This window comes from Vanellus vanellus (genome assembly GCF_965231255.1).
Source record: "Vanellus vanellus genome assembly, chromosome: 5".
NCBI lineage: Eukaryota > Metazoa > Chordata > Aves > Charadriiformes > Charadriidae > Vanellus > Vanellus vanellus.
Window position 1 is genome coordinate 62,989,009 of NC_138910.1, and position 16,300 is coordinate 63,005,308.

Consider the following 16,300-nt stretch of genomic DNA (forward strand, 5'->3'; position numbering starts at 1 on the left):
AGGTAACTCACTAACAGCAGTAATTGACACTTTAGCCCTGTGTTTTCACAACCTGCAGAGATAATAAACATTTTCACATTCAGACAAAAATTGCCCCTTTCATTTTAATGATACAACATATCAAGGTAAACTAATTTCATTTGTTTGTAAAGCTTTAGTTTTGTTTGAATTTTATCTGGAACTATATTTTTAAAAACAATTTTGTAAGCATCTCAAAAACTGTGAACTTTTGTAGAAATTAAAACACTGTTTCCAACAGTTTCAGGTTACAAAACATTAGAACATATTGAAAGCAAGGCAAGAGCAAGTTATTTGTAATTTAAGGGCAATGAATTTAGCTGTATGCAACTGACCCAGCAATCCTAGACAATTTAATTACCATGGGTATGGAATACATAACACCATCAGAGAATATGGAAGATGTATGTAAGTGCATATTTAAGAAGCAATTGCCTTTATTTAAAAGTTTTGAAATTTACCTGCCTGAAAAATAACTGTCTATGCATGAAAAGTTGTACTAGTTAACTGTTTGCATTACAGTAGAAAAAAAAAAAATCTGTTGCTCATATTCCTCCTTCATCATACACACTTTAACATTTTTAGAAATATAGTCTCCTTTACTGCAGGGTGGGATGGTGAAGACTTTTAGATTTTTTGCATTACTAAGACTGCCACTGCCCTGATAAATTTAGTTCTCTTCAATGGGTTACACTGCTGCCTGAGAAAATAAATTTGTACCTGAAACAAAAAGGACATTGAATTTGACTTCTAATTCAGGTGTGGTTTTTCCCTCTGTGACTGACAGAATGAAACTTGAACACAACATTAATAAAACCAAGTCCTTGCCCGAAACCAGCAATCCCAAGCAGGGTGCTATTACAAATAAATGCTTTCATCTCTGACAATGACTTTTATAAGAAGTCTGTTTGTTTTGCCAATTACTTGCTCTCTAGATGAGTCACCCTTCCATGTAGTCTGACATGAAGATAACATCTTTTTCCTCTATATAGTGCACCACCTTTTAGTTCTGTAGCATGCGAAAGTGTTAACTTCAAAGCACAGCATGGACTGTTCAAATACTGACATTATTACACCAGGCAGCATACCATTGCCTACACCTAATTAAGCTTGTACAATGCTTTGAAGACATAAAAGTTACTGACTAGTAACTGTATTGAACTAATACCAAAACTGGACTAGTTACTACTGAAATTAGTGTGGAAATCATTCAGAGTTACACCATGCAACACTACTACTCCAACAACATTAGTTATCCTAGGTAGGGGCTGAGGGGAAGGGGAGAAATCAAGTCCAGACCTTGTGACCTTTGACACAAACGAAAATAAGAGTTCTGTGCCTCTACTTTAATACCCATAACTTTCCTTGAAACAAGAAAAAAAAGAATCTCTAAGCATTACAAAAGTTAACCACATGAAGATTCAGCCTTGAAATGTAATCTTTACATCATTTAATACGTCTCTTACAAATCTTCACTCCAGATATGTAAAGCATAGTAGCTCTTCACATTTAAAACTCAGGAAAAAGGAAACAGGTTGTAATACGTACTGTCAATCCTTCCTTGAACATTTCGTTCAGGCTGTGGCATAGAAGTCTTCATGTTGTATTCCTGTAGTCAACATGACAATAAATACCACACATGAAGAATTACAATTAAATGCCACCTTCCCCAAGATACACAGGAGCATTACCTGCAACATATTTCAACCCTAGGTTATTCAAGTTTATGCTAGGCTCATCCACACAGCAAAATCCATGCTTATGGGATTTATGAATGACTGATGTATAGGATCTGGCATATCCAATTGGATTCGCTGTCTAATCACTTTGCTGCAAAACCTCCACCCCTCAAGTATTGGCCCAGTTGCATTCTAGCACAGTACCACAGAAAAGAACAGCCTCTAATTCAAGCAATCACTGTATCTATTTCTTTCCAGGAATGCACAGCTCTAGCATATTTGTTGCCCCATGCACCCAAGAACAGGGATAACTACTTCCATTATTAATGGAATCAAAATTACTAATTTCTGTAGCTACGTTGGCATGGAACCAAAAGCACTAATTTCAATCAGGAAAAAAAAATATTCAAACTAAGCACAAATATCTTTTGAAACGGAGCCTATCATTTCTGATTGCCAGCAAACCTTAACTGGCCTATGCTAAGCCTCACTGATACTGCTTTTCATCCCTGAGTTATACCCAGCATACTCTGGTCACAGATGGCACATTCATCAAGTAGACTTTTAGCAAGTCCAAGGGATCAAAGAGCTAGACTGCCTTATTTATCTGTCAGCAAAATCCATCTCAACACTGCCCAGTATCCCACTGATGTGCTCCCACTGTGTAAGCTGCAAAGTAAAACTTTTCCATCTTAGATTAATAGTGTAATACCAAAAGTAAATTTAACCACAGCATTCTTAAACACTCATGTTACACTTCTCCTTCCACGTTGTTTTGTGCGTGGTTTACACAAAATCGCAATCCAATGCTGGGACATTAAAATTAGATGTTCACTTCAGAGTAAGGGTTTTGATGTTTCACAACAACCATGAAGTCACTTTACAGCCTTGACTTGGCACTCTCAAAATTATGAAAAGTTCAACACAGGCATTATTACAGAGTCCTCCTTAATGGAGGTACTTTTACAAAATCTGAAGAGCACCATTTATAACTGTGGCTTTCAGAGACTTTTTCCACTCTTGCAGAAATTCCTTTCCAGTGTTTCAATGCCAAACTCAACTAGCCACATTTAAGTAGTGAAATTCAAATACCATTATAAGTATTTGATGTTTAGAATCCTTAAGACACTTCCTTTAAAGAGTACCTCAGTGTAGTAAATACAACTATATTCATTATCCACAACGTCATGCAGACATACACTTTATTAAAGTAACAGAAAATAAAGATTTTGCAAGTAAGTCACTTAGTGAAAGCACTCCGAAACAGACTGTCAAAATAATTACGGAAAACCCACAGATAATCTTATCAACTCAGTATTTAAGAAACAGACACATCCTCATACATGTTTCTTCTGAAACAAAGTAACAATACAGTTCACTAACCAAACTTTACACTATACTTATCTGGTGTACCAAAAAAAAAATCAGTGGTACCACAAATTCAGAAATCTGTCTTCAGTGAACAGCTAGTACATGGAAGCACAACAGGAAAGTAACAGAAAATTCTCAGTTTGTTGAAAGATCAGTGAAGATTCTCCCCCTGCAACTGCCAGAGTTTACTTCTCATACGTGAGGTGGAATGGCTGAATAAGTAAAGTAGTCTCTAAACAAGACTATCTACATGAAAGTAATTCAAACAGGAGACTGACATGTATTCTTATTTCCCCAGCCTCTGCCTGTGGTCTTTCCCTTTGCTAAACTGAAAGTACGTCAGTAGGTTATACCTGATCTACAGGGGGTTTGTCCCAACCTGTCAAGTTAAGAATGTCAGGTTATAAGAATGCATATACACCAAATGCAATTCCCAAGAGGAAAGAGAGCAGGTCAAGCCCAGAAATATTGTTTGCAAGCATTAGCCACCCCAGTGAACAGCAATGCCATCCAACAGCAAGCACTCAGGTTGTAAAGACTTTGGTCACAAGAAGTGTTCAGTGGGTCAAAATAACAGCAGAGTTTAAGTAGTCTTAAGTTTCTTCTTTATAAATGCAATGAAGAAGACGGACTATTCATTAAATATAAAAGCAATTTTATAAAAACACATCAGAATTTTATTGCTTGAAGAATACAGCATATGAAAAAGCACAAGAATGTCCAAAAGAAAGGTCACAAGGATCCAAACATATTACACCATACATACCAGATGCAGTAAAATGTTAACCTGAATTCTGCATCAAAAAAGAAAGGTGTGAAAATATACCTAATATTATTTAAAAGGAAAAGACTCATTTAAAATAGAAAGTGTGAAGGTGTTACAGTACAAATTAGAAAAGCCAACACTGCACATTAACATTTTATCGCTAGACTAGATTTTCTACCTTTGGTACTTAAACCTTTACAGAAAACCACTTCTTCGGTCAAACTTTGCCTAACATATTTCATATAGTATCAATGAAAGGGTTTTTGTTTTGTTTTTCTTTTTTAAACTTAAACATTCAAACAAATACTTTTCTGAGTTTTCACTGCATTAATGTTCACATTTACTCAATATATAACTTGATGTATCTCAAATTTATATCAAAAGTCACTACGTGACTGAGATCTGAATATGTGCCAATTGTACCTTGTTCAGATCTTTATGTAAAAATGGCCACACCATTTTCTGTTTGCATCCTTATGTAAACAGACTGCTGCAGCCCTCCTCAAGAATTTGAACTAGAGCAACTTGCTGAGGACGTAAGTTAATAAAAAACAATCCACATTGTTAGAGAGCTATGGGATCATCTACAGCAGCATGCAAGTGGCTTTTCTAGTCTGCTCAGATTAGTGTACCAGAAGATATGCCAGTATTACTTCAAGTAACACATTAAAACTCAGCAATGGACACTACTGTGCTTTATTTCAACACAAAGAACAGCTGCTCATCCATTAATCAACAGAATTTTCAAATCAACTATCAAAAGGACTACTACATCATTTCTGTTCCATGTATTGCTGATCACTCTTGGGGAATAGTTTATCAAAAACCTGGACTTACCTACGAACCAATTTGAGTGAAGAAAATGTTATCTTTCAACAAGGTATCTTAGTAATCCAGTGGCAATCTAGTCTGGAGAATGTTAGCATTATGGTGACAACAATGACTAATCAAGGTTAAATAAATTCCCTCTTTTTATGGTAAGCATGCTCTTAGCTTCAGCTTTTGCCTTCTTAGGCTTGAATACTTAATCATTCCCAGTTACATCAGTGGAACTAAAACCATTTTGCTTCATCAAGTTCCAGCTTTATATTTCAACAATATGAATAGATCTGGACTACGAAATACCCTCAACAACAGTTAACATTAAACTGGAGTGAAATAATAGCAGTTAGTTGTTCAAACCAAGCAGTCTTTGAAGTGAAATATTCAGTTAGGACTGTCAAATGAGGTCATAATAAAACCATGGGTTCCTTTTTTCCCCCCTATACAAAAAAAGACTGAATTTGTACAACTCCTATTAAACATACCTTTACCTAGCTTGGTGAAAATGTATCTTTTTCAAATTTTAACAACTGTGGTATTTGAGCATATATAATATTTATTGCCATATACATCCTCATTTTAAAAAGAACTAAGAATTCAGACTCTACTATGCTGAACTCTGCTTTTTTCCCATTAACAGATTATGTCTACTGTACCACTCCCCCAAAAAAACAATTAAAAATTCTAAGTAAGATTTTATAGTTTAGTTAAAAGGGAAGAAATGCAAATGTGGATTTAGAGCTTTTTGTATAAATCTCACTATATTTTATAAACTTGTTGTTTATTGTAACACTGTTTATTGATCAAATAAATGACGCACTGCTATCTAAAATTTCCATATACACCATTAAAAATCCAAAGTTGATATGATACTGAACCTTAAATCTTCAAGAGTTCAAAAAAGACAGTTTATACATGTACAGCACACAACAGCAGACACCCCTAGAATACCAACTGCCAGTCCATGATGCATACAAACTTACAGGTAAGCATTCATTTCACTGTTTTCATTGTGCAGGAAAAATATTTCTTAGTAAAGACAAACTCAGCTGGTGAATTTCAGATATCATCTTCATCATCTTCATCCTGAGAGGATCCTGCCTGATTGGATGCACTGGCTGAGGCAGCAGCAAGCTGTGCCTGTTGAGCTGCTTGTTGCATCTGTAGCCATTCCTGCTGCGCCAGTTCTGCTTGCTGTTGTCTAGCCTAAAGACATGAATTTAATTGTTAAGGCCATACATAGCTTGTGAAGAATCTCTAGAGCACGTTATCTTTACAAGCAGATTTATCTGCACCTGAAGATTGCTTTTGTATAATTTTTATTAATTGCACATACAAAAAGACATCTAGAAGTACTTTAATTATTTGTATCAAGATGTTTAGCTATATTCTCTCTTCCTCTGAAGAGGCCACCACCAACCTTTGGAGGATTTACAGGTACAAAAACAAGAGGCAGGCACTAGTGTACTTAAGTTCCATTGCAAGGATTGTGCTGAACCACTTCTTAATGGAAAAATTAAGTGAGGCACAGCAATGGAAATTTTAGGCTTCAGTTTCAAGGGATCTTAACATTTAATCACAGTTCAGAGATGAGAACAGCCCTACTTTGTTGGTTACAAATACTAAAATTTGCTATTATGACATCATTCAGTTGTACCACAAAGGCACACTTTATTACAAAAACATGAAGCAAGCCATTATCTTACTTTGCTAAGCAATCTTTGGAAAAGAAAACAATGCAAGGTCTTCTCAAATTCAGGTTGCGGACTGAGTATGGCTTCGCTACAGAAAGGTACAGTCCTCTAGAAGACGTTTTAACAAAACATTTCAAGTATTTCAACTGGTGACCTCTCATTTTTCTATCCAGGGTTTCCACTTGTTTTTCAGCAACTACTATTGATTTCAACAGTATGTTAGTCAATTGAGTCAAAGTTAAAACTTCAATTTGTATTTTGAGTGAACATTAAGAAAAAGTTCTTAAAATTAAAAATCTTCAGTCTACTTTTCTACTTTTACAAGTCACCACTAAGACTGTGATGATTTCCTTTCTAATCCCATTGCACTCACTGAATTTTCCTTTTTTTCTCCCCAAAGCATCGAATTTTACAGTTTTGCAAAGGTCAACATGCCAAAAGATGACACTTCTGAAAATGATCAAAACCAGTTTATCTACTTAGCGAAGTGAAAAAAAGGGACTCTTCTCTTATTTTAAGAAGTGTCACATTTCTTCAATCTGTTCTAGCATTAAAAGAAAATACTTTTACAGAGGTAGAAATCTCTTCTCAATTAAAACTTTTCAGTATTTCAGCCTTCAAGTGGTAGTGAAGTTACAAGGGCTGGAAAACAATTTAAGACATTGTAAAGTTTTAAACAAAGGAAGAGGGCAGCATCTGTACACACAGGAGAGGCATAAATATTTATCACACAAGATAACAATAGGGCTCCCTACTGACTGCTATAATTAAGTTTACTGTACACTCAACGAGGTGATACACATGCACGCACCAGGAATCAGAGGCTCAGCACTTCACACTGGATGGCTCATTTTGTCAGTACCTACCCTCACTGCCACATTTATATCACTTTGCCATTTCAAAAATGGGGGGGGAAGAAAAATTCCATTGAATTGTAAAAATTCCATTGAATTGTATTTACTGAGAAGCTTTATAAGCTAACTATTTTTAAGAATAATTACAGTACCTCCAACAGCATATCACAACTGGTATTTTTGAAAAATAAGACTACCATCTTTGAATCTAAGCAAAGATTTGCCGTATTACCAAAGACTATTTAAAAAAAAAAAATCATTCATACAATCTTGTCAAATTTGCATGCATTGCCTTCATTTAGACATTTAAGCATAGTATTATAGAATTTAGACAGAACATACCTCAAGGAGTCATTCCTTAGATGAAATGTGGCTTACATAAGGTGGCCATTGCTTCAGCTTTTTTTTTTTTTTTTTAATGCTACTTGGGAGCTAGTATTCCCTTAACACACCTTATCTTTGCCGCTTTATTTTGTATATCATGATAAGTTATTTGAACAAAATAGTAAGTAAAAAACCAGGTATCAAACTGGCTATTATTTGTAAATCTCACCCTTAATCCAGTAGCAGCCCTATTGGTCTTTCTAATATTAGTACAGTCAAACAAAAGTTAGGCACACAAGAATTTATCATAACTAGTTCACTGCATGCTGACAATAGTGACATGCTATGCTGAAATTTTAAATGCCTTAAAATTCATCATGCAATTAAGATTAAAATAGTTGGCATGTTGTAATATGAAAAACAAACAGTTATTAATTGTTTTGGCAAGATACAAGCATAGCGAAGGGGAGAGAAGGTCACAGTAATCAGGCATGTTAACACACAACTGAATAAGCATTTTCACCAGAGGAAATTAAAGTCAGCAAATTGAGAAAAGAAGGCTCATGCCTTGGGTAAGAGGAAAGAAATCCAAGATAATTTTCACCTCACTTAGTTTAGAAAATGGTCTTCTTGCCAAACTAAGAGAATAGTAGAGAGAAATATGGTGTAGAAAGATAAATAATTTAAATTGGCTTTTAGTCATTTAAGCTTGGAGACGTTCACAAATGATCTAAGAAAGCTGGGAGAGGAGAAGGGTGGGATGAAGGAGAATGTGTGTGTGCGTGCATGCGGACAGTATTTGTAGGCAAATTCTTTTCCTATGCCTGAATTGCCTCTTTAAAAATTAATGCATGAATTCACTCAATTAGAGTCTTGCCAAGAGTAAAGGAGGATGAGAAAGGACAAATTAGAAATTTTGAACAATTAAATGTTTCTTTCAAAGCCTAAGCAATAACATTTGTGCACTGATGGCCAAAACCAGAAAAGATCTTTTCATTTTTTAATACATCAAAAGTGGTAATTTCCTAGAACACCAGCTGTCATTCTTTTATTTCCTCAGCCATGTAATTCTTAATGTATTCTCTACAGTAGAATGGCAATGTATAAGTAGCAGCAAAACCCCATGCTTTTTAAACCTAGAGTATAAAATTTGTTTGTATACAAAGTCCTATATGTCAAATAACAGGAGTAAGAAGTAGCAGCATCTTATTTGTTGACTTTATTTTCCCCAATTCAAACAGGCCAAGGTCAATAGCATCTGAGATGCCACAGCAACGCACAAGGGAGGTACTTCTTGAGGCGTGCACATGCTTTTGTGGCACTAGATCTGCAGCATTAATTATTTCAACCTCATCAGTGTAAGTATTGCTTCGCTTACTTTTGCAAATAATTCCTGTTGCTGCCTTAGAAGCTCTTCTTCCGGAATGCCGAGGTTCTCCAAGCGTGAACTGGCCTTTCTTCTCTTTAGTGCTACTGTTTTGCATTCTTGTAAGACTTCTTTTACTTCACTGATGTAGGAGCCAAACCCCAAACTTTCTAGTGCTAGAAAGAAAGAAAGAAAATGCATTGTTCGTCTTTTACAAAGCTTTTGATAATAGATATGGATTTGTTTACTTAAAAGACTAAATATTAAAGTAGTAAAAAGTTTGGTCACTTTTCTATCATCTGGTAAGGAAAAATCTGTGTTCTTAAGAAGATCTGACAGCTATTTTCCTTGTCTCTTCTCCTATGCCATTTAGCAGTGCATATTCTCAGGCTAGAAAAATTAAGTTTAGTCAATTATAACCAAAGAAATCTGCACTTGCACAGGATTCGGGGCTTTCAGATACATTTTGCTAGAGGTAGGCATTATTCTTCAAAAGATCTCTTTCTACCATCTTCTACATATCAGAATCAAGCAGAATTTATATAAGTAAGAAGTCCTTCCTATTTGAATTGTTAACCTTTAATCTCTCAGGGATTCTTCTCTCTTTTCAGTTTTGTTGCTAGTCTTCAGTAGAAGGTAAATTAACAACCTATAACAGAGCAAAAGCAATGCATGTAAAATGATCACAGATCTTTCATTATGACAAAAATAATTAATATTACCTTAGACCTATGGATTTTAGCTTTTGTCTTTTAGTATCTAATTTCAAGTGCGAAGAAGCTAAAAATGCATAGTTCACACATACGCAGTTATATAAAATTATGTATGAACTCCTTATCGTTTTATTTGTCAACAGAAACCCTTTTATTTATCTCCACGTGAAAATGTATTCAGAAACTAAAATCTTGCACTTTTATCTACCCAAAGAAATCTGAAATGCAGCTATATCCCACAATATTATTTTTTTTTTAAAGAATGCAGAAGTAACAGGAAGGATTATAAAAATCCAGGTAGAACATGTGACAAAAGGCACACTGTGTTTCCTGATTCACCATTTACTACGTTATGCCTCCACACATACACACCCCAAAGTGGAACCTATTACAGAATATGCTAGAAATATTACATAAACACCAATTATACTAGAAACAAGTCGCAGTTTAATAAAACACCTTCTTCGTTTCCGATATTTACACAAGTCGGAGTTTTCTTTACAGAATGATAATTGTTTTTAACCTTTATCTTACCTTATTCCAACCTTACACCACAAGCTGTTCGAGAAATAGTACTAAAATAAACTACACAACAGCAATCAACAACTTGTTACAAACAAGCTCTCAGTTACACAAAGTCAGACTATATACTAACATGAAGTTTGTAAGCAACCTTTTCTTACCCATAATTACAGTAGCATGCCATTGTATCCTACACCTAAACAATAACCCAAAGGCATTCGCTAAGTTTTCAGCTTCCAACCTGTACTCAAGGAGACAAGTAATACAGTATCTTCAATAGGGCAGCATAGTGCAGCTGTCTAGTCATGCAGGACCACCATTCCTTTAACAGATAACATTTGGCAAATGAATACCTATTTCTTAAGAAAAATAAAGTTAAAAGTCAAACTGATTTAGAGATAAACAAATCACTTCAGAGACAGTATGTCAGTTCAGCCTCAGCCCACACACAGACACTGGAAACACTTTTTTCAATTAGCCCACAGTTTCTACAAGATTTACCAAAAACCTTCAGAAACTTGTTTAATCCAACCTCAGCAGATAGCAGGCAAATCCACGTCTCACAGTCCAGAGTTGGTTAGCTAAGCAGTCTTTAAATATTTAAGAACTCATTCAATTTTAAAATGTAAACAGTATATACTGTAAACTATCCAAAGCTGGGGTTTTTTTTGTTTGTTTGTTTTAACCAAACTATACAATTTTAAGATCTCTACAAGTCTAACATCAGAGAGACAAACCACCATAGCAAATACATAGGTGTTCGCCAAAAGAACAGTGATCAGGGTTGGCAATCTGCTGTATCAGAATACAAACAACTGCCCAATCTGAAGTCAACAGCAAGATGTGTTTTTACAGAAATTTTAAATAGCCCTTAAAAGAAAATAAATTAATGGAAAGAACTTACAGTTATGTATTTAATATAGCACATGAAAAAAATATCTAAAAGAAAACATGTGATAACCAAGACAGATTTGTACAATTGTTCAACATAATAAAGCTATGAAGAACCATATATGCATCATAGGTCTGGTGCATCAAATTTTGCTGGCTGTGAAATGACTTAAGAAATTTATTATCTTGTTGAAATATATCAAGGCTTTAGAGAACACATATATGGAAGGAATATGAATCCCTTTATGCTAGCATGGTGCTAAAACATAGGACAAGTGATCACCACTTTAGCAGAGCTACTGTTCCACCAAAATTCAGAATCCCAAAACACAGCTTGGGGGTGGAGGGAAGGGAGGTAGGGCACTTCTGGTATTTACAAACACCAAATCACAACTATCCTTTCCCCAGTTTCCTCCCACTCTTAATGACTATGTGAAGGTGCAGATCACCAATTAACCAGCTAAGCATAATTAGTTCTACACTTGTCTTTTTATACAATCAGGTCATTCATGTCTGAGATTTTTAACCTTTTATGCTCCTTTAAAAAAAAACAACCAAAAACACACACAAAACCCAAAACAAAACAGAATTCCAAAGTAAAAACCCAAACATTAACAGTTGTTTGGGTTTTTTCAACATTAAAGTAAACACCGTCAGTATCCTAACAGTCCATGAAAAGAAGCTACAGGATTTGCCATCAACCCACAGCCTACCTTACTGCACAACAGTTCTATGTAAACCAAGTAATCAAAGTAATCAGCTTCATAAAAATGGTGAATTTAACATCTCACCATTTCCCGAATTCAATGGAAGTTTAATTTATCATAAAAAGCCTGCTTTGCCATGACTTGCATAACTATCAAATGAGGCTATTTTCTGTTCCAGGGTGGAAGGATATTCATTTGCATATTAGAGTCTAAGACACACACACAACTAGGTTCCTGATGGTGAGATTGAACAATAAACACAGACACTATCTCCAGTTATGATTATTATGTAGTCTTGATGCCTTTGGGTACTCTCCAGGGAAGTTTTGTGTTTTATCACTAGCAGTGAGTGCTTGGCATAGTCTGAGTACATCTACCAAATCAGATCTCTCATGGGATGCGAGAAGCCTCTGCTTTCCTTTCCCTGTGCTGTTGACTGCACTGTGTCAGTCAAGTGTTTGTGCTACCAGACAATGAAACACAGCTGGGACTTCATCTGTCTGAAGCATAGCCCAGTGGTAGGGGGAAAGAGTTCTAGCTCAGCACATGGGCACACAATCATTTTTACTAGTGCAGCAAAGAAGGGGTGTCTTAAGCACCACTGCTGCCAAACACATACGTACAGTTTCACATTACCTTTAATACAATCCAACTGCAGGGTGTCAACAACTGCAGTATCTTTTTCCCCTTCCTCCTTCCCAGCAAAACACTCTTCCTCCATGCTTCCAACCTAGTAACTTCTTGTTTACAGCAACAGTCAGATCAGCTAACTCACCTGACAGAAGATTGCGTTCCCCGCAAAATTTCTCAAAAAGCCACAGGGTCAGCTGGATCAGCACTTGCTAGATCCAGCTCTAAGGATGGTACAAAAAGATTCCTCTTGGCAGCAGCCTGTGTTTAGACCGGACCAGGTGTGATGAGATGGCCATTAGCCTCATTTTACTTCTAAATGAACTGGTTTAAGCACTTCCAAGGAACAAGATATCTGGCTGACCACAACAAACATATTTCAATTACTTAAGTTTTTAGCATCGTAGTCACGGAGCTACATTATGAGGCAGTCAACACAGCAAGTATCTAGAATGTGTGAAGGTGGATGAAAATGCTATGCCTATACACACATAACCACTGTTTCCAAAAATTAGTGATCTAAACTCTCATACCTCACAGAGGGACCATCTGCCAACTGACCAGCATCTGGAAGAAGCTAATAGCTCACCTCCCTAAAGATAAGAACAGCAGAAAATCCAAGAGCAACTCCTTCCATAGAATTATAATGATTTAGGTTGGAAGGGACCTTAAAGATCATCTAGTTCCAACCCCCCTGCCATGGGCAGGGACACTTTCCACTAGACCAGGTTGCTCAAAGCCCTGTCCAAACTGGCCTTGAACACTTCCAGGGATGGGGCCTCCACAACTTCCCTGGGCAACCTGTTCCAGTGCCTCACCACACTCATAGTGAAAAATTTCTTCCTAATATCTATACTAAATCTACCCTCTTCCAGTTTGAAGCCATTACCTCTCATCCTATCACTACATGCCCTTGTAAAAAGTCCCTCTCCAGCCTTCTTGTAGGTGCCCTTCAGATACTGGAAGGCTTCTATAAGGTCTCCCTGGAGCCTTCTCTTCTCCAGGCTGAACAACCCCAACTCTCTCAGCCTGTCTTCATAGAGAGGTGCTCCAGCCCTCTGATCATCTTTGTGGCACTCCTCTGGACCTACTCCAACAGCTTCATGTCCTTCTTACGTTGAATGTTCCAGAGCTGGATGCAATATTCCAGGTGGGATCTCACAAGAGCAGAGCAAAGCGGCAGAATCACCTCCCTCAACCTGCTGGCCACACTTCTTCTGATGCAGCCCAGGATACAGTTGGCCTTCTGGGCTGCGAGCATACATTGCCAGCTCATGTTGAGCTTCTCATCAACTGACACCCCCAAGTCCTTCTCCTCAGGGCTGCTCTCAATCTATTCTCTGCCCAGCCTGTATTTGTGCATGGAATTGCCCTGGCCCACGTGCAGGACCTTGCACTTGACCTTGCTGAACTTCATAAGGTTTTCGGAGGCCCTCCTCTCAAGCCTGCCCAGGTCCCTCTGGATGGCATCCCTTCCCTCCAGTGTGTCAACCACTCCACACAGCTTGGTGCTCCATCTCCGGAGCATTGAAAAAAAAGAATACATCTCCAAAGTTTTCCTTAGCAATATCTGACTAAAAAGTACAGGAAAAATTATTTTCAAATTAGATCTAACTCTAATATCTGGTAACACAGACATCTAACTTAGTGAAATACTTGGTTTGGGACCACCTGCTGATGATACGCACACCTGCATACATACACACACTTTTTGGTTTCAATTTATTTTCAAAAAAAAAATCCAGACTAATCCTAGCGCAGGAATAGGTGAAATCTTTTCTAAGGACCACTGCTACTGGGTAAAAAATACTTTCATATATGAATTCTTTATTGTCCTCAACCTTAAAGATCATGTCTATTCCTGTGTTAAGAACTGAGCTCAAATGTTTTGGTGGTTACTTGAAGAAGCTATCCATGTATTTAGAAGCATCACATCCAAAGTATGCTTCCATGTGCAAGCACAAGTTTTACTCTTTACATCCTGAGCTTCTGTGATGGAGTTGCTTTGCTAAGCTTCCAGACTTACATATATTTTATTTAATATTAAAGGTCATACATGCTACATATTTTCTTTTGCTCTTCATAATCCAGTCAAGTACCTGAAACTCTTCTGGTGAGCAAGTTGTTATAAAGCAAAGGAATCAAATTTTTTGTTGGTTTGTTTCAAACAGATAATAATTACCAAAACAACTGTTAACGTTTTTTTAAACTAACTTGATACCATTGCAGTCCTGGTCCTGAAAATAGCTCCACTGCAAATGCTACTGTTAATATCTCTACCAGGCAGTGGAGTAAAGTACTCTTTCACTGTTACTGCTATAAATTCATTTGCAGCAGACACTGGTATTGACAATCTTTGCTTAAGCAGCAAAGTGAATGATTCCTGAAAAAAAAGATGCCTGGTGCAAACTTAAGGATGAGGCAAGGGAACTCCCTATTTGTGACAGAATTTAAAGAAAACCAAATGAGAGACAAAGAGAGAATGCTCCTTTTATTCAAGCAAGGGGAAGTGGAAGTCAACAGCAGAAAAAGATGCAAGGGCATAGGTCACGTTTAAATGTTTTCGACAACTGATAGAAAAACTTAATTTTAGACAATCAGACTCCAAGGATAGCCCTAGAGGAATATTTTACTCTTTACAGGATCCAGACAGGACAACTCTGGATTGAAGGCTGGGCCCCACATAACCAATCATACATCTTTTGTCAGTCCCCAATTAGAAAGACATTTAATAAGGCCAGAATCTTAAAGCATGCTGTAAAAGAAATCTGCGTAAGCATTCGAGAAAGCAGACCTCATCTCACAGCTATGGAAAAGACGAATGGATTTGGTGACTTCACTCAAAACATCACAGACTTCTCCGAACCACAAAATGAGAGCTGCTCCTGAGCACGCTCAACAGTCACCCTCACCACACAAAGACAACCTTCCCTTGCAATGCGACTGACAAGCCAGGCAACACATACTTTTCCTCCAGACCCTCAAAGAATCTCTGCCTTTTGTTTTTTACGTGGCTGCAAGGAACCACAGAGGAAAAAGTCGGCACGGGGCAGGAGTGGCCCAAAGCCTGAACGACCCGTGGTGCTCGGGGCAGGAGCACACGGCCTCCGGAAGCTCACCTTGTATGACATGCTCGGGGGAGATGGTTTTCTTCTCCGATTTGTTGCAGATCTCGTTGGCCTCGGAGGAGATGAGGTGGATGAATTCAGTGCAGCAGTTTACCACCAGCTCCCGGGCATCGTTAGCCACGCGGACGTTGGGGAGCGTTTCTTTGATCATCTTGTTGATAGCAGCCCTGGGGATGGTGAGGTCGTCGTCGTTGCCCGACGACGAGGCCATCCTGGCTGCCGCTGGCTCCCCGAGAGGCGCTCGGCTCCCGCGCTCACAGGCTCCCCCTCAGCCCCCCGCGCGGGGCTCCAGCGCGCGGGGAGCCGGACAGGGGCGGGTGCTGCTGCGGGAAGCGACGCTGCGGAGGGACGGGAGCCGCCGGACCAACGGGCCGGGCCGCCGGTGCGCGGAGCCGGGAAGCGCTGCTGGGGCTCAGGGCTGCCTCGGCCGCGGCGCCTGCCACTGCCGCCTCCGCCACATCCTTCGGGCGCTGGCGCCGCCGCCTTATGAACAGCCTGGGGGAAGGCGAGCCGCCAAATGACCGGCGGGCAACACAGCACGGCTCGGCTCAGTGCCCTCCCACCCCGGTGGCGGCGGCGGCGACGACGACCGGCCCGACGGTGAGCGCGGCCGCGAGGCGGAAACGGTCTGACTACGGGCTCGACCTGCGAGGGACGTTGCTTCCGCCGGAAGCCGACACACGCTTCCGCAGCGTGGCCCCGCCCGCCCGAGAAGCGCCGGAAGCGGTGGAGGCGCGCGGCCCGTAAGGCGGCGCCACGTGCGAGCGGCGGTGGCGGCGGAAGCTCCGTCGGGCGCCCGCCGCCGGGACGGGCGC

General features: G+C 38.8%; 1 protein-coding gene across 1 annotated transcript; it reads right to left on the reverse strand.

Annotated features, from left to right (window-relative positions):
• Positions 1 to 2,933: 2,933 nt before the first annotated feature.
• On the reverse strand, positions 2,934 to 15,696 carry DR1 (down-regulator of transcription 1; the record flags this gene model as incomplete). The annotated part of the gene is made up of 3 exons (XM_082483640.1): positions 2,934 to 5,862; positions 8,907 to 9,070; positions 15,477 to 15,696. The coding sequence occupies 3 exons, from the start codon at positions 15,694 to 15,696 to the stop codon at positions 5,716 to 5,718; spliced, it is 531 nt and encodes a 176-aa protein (XP_082339766.1). The 3' UTR covers positions 2,934 to 5,715.
• Positions 15,697 to 16,300: the final 604 nt, after the last annotated feature.